This window comes from Gekko japonicus, unplaced genomic scaffold, assembly GCF_001447785.1.
Source record: "Gekko japonicus isolate JY-2015 unplaced genomic scaffold, Gekko_japonicus_V1.1 scaffold4763, whole genome shotgun sequence".
NCBI classification, from domain to species: Eukaryota; Metazoa; Chordata; class Lepidosauria; order Squamata; family Gekkonidae; genus Gekko; species Gekko japonicus.
This window is the reverse complement of record NW_015165398.1, coordinates 54,970-60,969: the sequence shown is the minus strand read 5'-3', so window position 1 is coordinate 60,969 and position 6,000 is coordinate 54,970. Positions and strand designations below refer to the sequence as shown.

The following is a 6,000-nucleotide window of genomic DNA, read 5'->3' as shown; positions in this document are numbered from 1 at the left end:
GAAGGGTTTTAAAGCCCCTCTTCGCCCCCCCCCCCCCAGGCCAGCTGGGGAAGGGAAGGGGAGGCTTTTGAAGATGCTTCCCCCCCTTTTGCTTCCCCTTCTGACATCACTTCCAGTGATGTCAGGGGGCGTTGCATATGCTAATGAGCTATTATGCTAATGACCTAGCAACTCATTAGCATACCATATGCTAATGAGCTCCTGCAGCTCTTTTTCTACAAAAAGACCCCTGAAGATCAATATACCCAGCTGAATAGAGATTCCAACTTCAGATCATCTTCTTTCGCTCTCCCTTCGACTTTCCTTGTATTGCTTTGCATTTTGTCAACTGTTTGTAAACTAAGGGCTGAGACAAGCCTCCCATGATTCATATTTTGGGAGACACCCAAAAAGCAGCATTCAAACATAAAAGGTAAAGGTTCCCTTGCTCGAAAGCCACGCTCCCGCTCTCCCGCTAAGCTGTGGAGTCTTGTGAGCAAAAACTGTACTTTGTGAGTCGCTGGCATTAAAGTTGTGAGCCAGCGATTTGGCTGCTGCGTAAATCAGTTTGCTCTGGAGCCCTCCTTCCTGAGCTAAAGCAAAAGCGTGTGAGCCGGAGGCTAAAAAACGGTGAGCTAGCTCACACTGGAGCTAGCTTGGAGGGAACACTACTTGTAATAGGCGAAAACTGTTGAAATCAGTTTCTGAAATTCAGCCCCACTCCACTGCTTTCTGCCCTGGGCAGCCTGTATACATTTTTTTAATGTTACTACCATCAAGTTGCAGCCAATTTATGGCAATCCCCATAGAGTTTTCAAGGAAAGTGACATTCAGACGTGGTTTGCCATTGCCTGCCTCTGAATAGAAGGAGCAGGAGATTGGATTTATACTCCGCCCTTCGCTCAGAGTCTCAGAGCGGCGTACAATCTCCTTCCCTTCTCACAGACTATTTCCCTTCTCCCAGATTAGAGTCCACGCTCTTAACCACTACACCAAACTGGCTCTCTGAGAACACTACACTACACTACAAGTGGTTAAGATGCTGAACTGCAGTATATATTTCACTCCACAGAAGGGCATTGGCCAAGCTGAGTTGTGAAAAATATGGCGTTGTCTTGAAGGATGGCCCTCATCAGTAGGAGGGGGCAGAATTCTGGGGTCCTAAGACATCCATTAAAAACATATGTGGATGGGCATGTCCTGAACACTTGCACAGGTCGCCACTTAAAAAGCACTCCTGAAGCAACAAATGTTAAAACTCCTGAGGCCACAACTGTGAAGCGGATACATAAATGCCAGCACATTCAACCCTGCTCCAACTTTTCATCTTGTTACAGAGTGAGGCTGTCAAGCTGGGGAACGGGGAAGGCAATTCAGAGAGTGTGGGAAACCTATCCATGCATGGATCATGCCATCTTTGTTCTAGATAGAAGAGTTCAATGTCTCATTTAGAGCGAGGCCTATGAAAAATGTAGCTAAATTAATATATATAGAAACAATAAGTAGATCTAAAACGAACAGCTGCAAATGCTGGGTATAAATTCTTTGCTTTCACCTGGCAGGACCGCTGAGAAAACATTGTTTGGAGCCACATATTGTAAGAAAGAAGAGTCTGCTGTGAGGCGGCAGACCTGAAAGCACAGGAGGGTGTCAAGAGACAACATTCCAGCATGTGCTTGGGGTTGCAAAGTTTTGGGGCCCACCATCCAGGAGGATGCAGGCAGCAGGAACCTTTGCCAAGCCCTGTTGGCAGAGGAGAGCATCAGCTTTACTAAGGGAAAGCAAGAAAAACAAAAACAGCCACCCTGGTTATGTGAGCCCTGAGCTGTGGCTTTGCTCCTGATTTTACTTGTCCAAAGATCGCTCCCCCCACCCCCCTGCGTTCTTAGAACTGAAAGAACTTATCACTGACCCAAGGTCACACCAGCAGCTGCATGTGGAGGAGTGGGGAATCGAACCCAGTTCTCCCAGATTAGTCCTCGCTCTTAACTACTACACCAAACTGGCTCTCTTAGCCTCTCTTATATAACATCTTCCCACTTTCTGGCAGCACCCATTCTAGGCTGCGAGCACAAGGGCTAGAGGAGCTCTCTGTGTTTTACATCCCCTGCCCTGTTTTAGCTTCAAGTGCTGTTTTGCTGGAGAACGGGAGGAGAGGGTTGATTATTAGAAGTCAGGATATTGCCTCTCCCTCTACACAGTCCTATCATCTCCCAGTCTTTGTAGCTGCTCCATCCCTGCCTCAGTTGGAAGGTGGTGGCAGGATAAGACCGGGAGAGAGAGCACACCATCAAGAAATGGACATTTTGAACTTTCTCCATGGGGAGCAATGGAGGTGGCACCTGAGGCACACTGAAGGGGGCAAGGGTGTGGCATGGGCATTCTGCCACAAGGGTCCTTTCTGCATTAGCCTGCCACTCCGGATTTTCTCAAGTGTTTGAGTTGAGGCAATTTTGCACTAAAATTCACATGCACCTTCTTTTTAATTCCAGGGTCCCCCCCCCCATCCTGCACTAAAATCACGTTCAACCTTCTTTTTATTCTGGGGTTTCCCCCCCTTCTGCATTGCATTACCTTCCTTCAGAGGTCAGCCTGGTTTCAGCCTGCTGTTGCCCCAGGTTATTTGGATGCTTTTTTTGCCAGTGACTTAAATTTCCTCAACTCAAACAACTGAGAAAATGCGGAGTGGCAGGCAGATGTGGAAAGGACCAAGGACTACTGCAGGAAATGGCAGTCCCACGTCAAATTCTCCCTGTTTTCTCCTGTAACAGGAGAGGCAGTTTGGTGTAGTGCTTAAGTGCGCGGACTCCATTCTGGGAGAACTGGGTTTGATTCCCCACTCCTCCACTTGCAACGTTGGGCAAGCCGTAGTTCTGATAAGAGCTGTTATTGAAAAAGAGCAGTTTCTGTCAAGAGCTCTCTCGGCCCCACCTACCTCACAGGGTGTCTGTCGTGGGGAGGGGAAGGGAAAGGAGCTCTGAGACTCCTTTGGGTAGTGAAGGGCGGGGTATAAATCCAATCTCTTCTTCTTCTAACATGTAGTGGAAGTTACCCCAAGTCTGGATATATCAGCATTATGCTCAACATCCGCTTCATATCACTGGCTTTTACCAGCAGGAAGGCAACAACGTGCCACATGATGATGATGTTAGGACAAACTGTGCTATGTACTATACAAAGAACTTAACTGAGCTACCATTTTTTGTGATGAGCCCTGTGTATCTCATAATAAGTAGTTCCACATTTAGGGGAATTTAATCCTGTGAAAATATAAATTTTCGCTATCGTATTTCTGAAGCCATGGGATATAATTGTCAGTTATTCTAATCCCATTCTGTGTATAACAAATGGCTTCATATATCGATAAGATTTTCTGCTCCCTATTGGTAAGGAAAGTTTGGACATATGTGGTCCAAACGCAACTTTGAATACTTAAAAGAAATGTTTCTATATAAAACTATAATGCTATTTCATCCCCCAATGAAGAACGTTATATTGTTTGGGTTTCCTTGGTGACAAATTGGATCTTTTAGGTAATAAAACAGAAAACTGAATTTGATATTATTCTGACATGTAATGGTTAGGTACAAATTTTGGGGATAAAGGTTCAGACTCTCTAGTTCTGGCAAAAGAATTTCCCATTCTTTAAAAAAATTGCTTATTCAGGATGCTAATAAGATGGAACTTTTTAATAACCAATTTTCCCCTTGGCCCAATTTACTTTCTCCCAGCTCAAGAAACCAGGTGTTGAAAGACGGGGATGTCTTTTATCTCATAACAAAGCACAATTCCTGTCTCCCAAAAGTCTATCTTTACTGTGTCACAGGTCAAGGTACAATTTCAGATATTGCCAATTTGTAGACTGCAGCTTCCCTGTATTACAAAAATGTGAATTATGGAGTCATTTTCCCCTTCCCTTTTTTATATTACGATGGCACAGAAAGCGGGAAGTCCTTCCATTGTCAAATCTATCGGCCCTACTTATCTGCACACAATTTCTTTGAACACTATGTCACTAAAAAGCTACGTTCATTACAGATCTGGAGTTTGAACATTGATGTATGAAAATATAGAGAGAGATGGTGCAGTTTAATGATTAGAATTTTGGACTATGGAGACTTGTGTTCAAAGCCCCACTGAGCCACAAAGCTTCCTGGGTAACATGGAGCCAGTCACCGCCTTTCCTTACCTCACAAGGTTGTTGTGAGGATATGCCATAAACTCCATCCTTTGGAAGAAAGGTGGGATAAAAATGGAATAAATGTATGTGTGAATCAGGACTTGGTAACAGACAGTTGACTGTATAAACCAACCTCACTGAAAAGCATCTATCTGAAGTTATGTGAGGCAATATCAAAATTTTGGATGTGGTTGTTAATCCATAGTCAGTGTACTCACATACGCAAACCATAACTTGATGCTGCAGTCTTTAGGTTTTGAACCTTTATGTGTGAACCTGCCATATTTTTAATTCAGTTTATTTCTATACAAGATCAGGTCAAATAATAGAATTAGAAACAATAAAAACTGCCACATGTAATACCAGACCAACAGAAAAGACTGAGATGTGCCATTATAATCCAGCATTTCAAATATTATAGCCTGTGGTCACACGGAGCATTAGCCACACTACAGAGACGGAAGATAGGCGGATTTTCTGGACGCGATCACACCGCAACATCTGGGAAGCGTTCAGCTCCCGTGGTGAACCCAAGGCTTCCCGCTGAAGATGCGGAGTAAAAAACTAGTAACTCCGAGGTACTAGTTTCCGGAAACTGCGGGGCAAGGGCTGGCGTCTGATCGCGTTTCCGGTGGTAGTCTGTGGCATCCAGCGCCCGCCCATGTCCCGTCGCAATCAGGTTTTTTTCCCCCAAGTCTCCACAGGATGTGCACAAGCACCCAATGGCGCATGCGCACAAAGAGGAAAGCAAAAGTCCTGCTGCTCCACAGAATCGTGCATGCCATTGGTGTGATCGCGCTGCGCCGCTTCTTTGCCGCGCTGCAGGATCGTCGTATGATCGCCACCTCGCCCCTAACCACGGGACCTCGACAGGACGTGTGAGCGGGCATCCGCGCGTTATTTTGCTCCGGGCCAAACTGCCACACCCACCCACCCCGCATTTTCCGGCCCGTGTGACCGGAACCATACAATCACATAGACACACACTGAGCTCTCTACAATCCTACTGCGCTAACAGCCCGGATTTCTGATAGCATTTTTTTCTCTTTTTTGCAGAGTCAAAAACCCCAAACATTTACAAATATCTACAGTAGGCAAAACCAAGAAACTCTCTACAGATGCGAGATCTGATGGCCTAAGGATACGAATGCAGACAGCGCTTTTTTAGAAAGACACAGAAATATTGCTGGAGAAGAAATAATAAACTGGTGGGAATAGTTAAGCCACCGCCTAGAGCTTCCCTTCCATACAATCGTTTTCCCAGCAGTAGGAGAGGACAATTATAACCAACGGATTAATTCACTCAGCCTCATTTATTGTTGGGAACCTCCTGGGCTGCAGAAACAATAATGCATTTCTCCCCGTCTGAGAGCACCGGCACCATTTTCAAGAGTTATTTCATTTCCTCGGGGCAAAGCAATTAGCATGGTGAGAGAGAGGGAAAAGGCACTAGGTTCAAGCATCCTCCTTCCTTTTCCTCTCTTCTTTTTCCCCTCCTGCCAATGCCACAAAAAATACCAACTAAAGAAGAATTACTTGACCAAGTGCTTGATGAGGATGTCCAGCATCTCTCGGTTTTTCTCTGGCAGTTTGTGAACAAGCGCATGCACGGCTTCCACTCTGTAATTTTGGTCGTCGGACTCTATTAAAATAAAGGGGGAGGGGACACGACCCGATTGGTTATTTTCAGAAATAATCAAACAAGTTATTGACTATGTTTATCACTGTCTTTCTTCCAGAAAGGACCCCAAAGCAGTTTATATTGTTCTCTTCTCCTCACAACAACCCTGTGAAGGTTGGTTAGGCTGAGAGGGTGTTACTGGCCCAGCTGGGTTTTCCTC

At 45.3% G+C, this 6,000-nt stretch overlaps 1 protein-coding gene across 1 annotated transcript in view; it reads right to left on the bottom strand.

Moving 5' to 3' along the window:
- Positions 1-6,000, bottom strand: part of ARHGAP42 (Rho GTPase activating protein 42) — a gene marked incomplete at both ends in the record, with an annotated part of 60,930 nt that overhangs the window by 8,474 nt on the left and 46,456 nt on the right. The window contains one exon of the mRNA XM_015410658.1: positions 5,696-5,801. Within this exon, the coding sequence (XP_015266144.1) occupies positions 5,696-5,801 (106 nt within the window). The remainder of the gene's footprint in view (positions 1-5,695; positions 5,802-6,000) is intronic.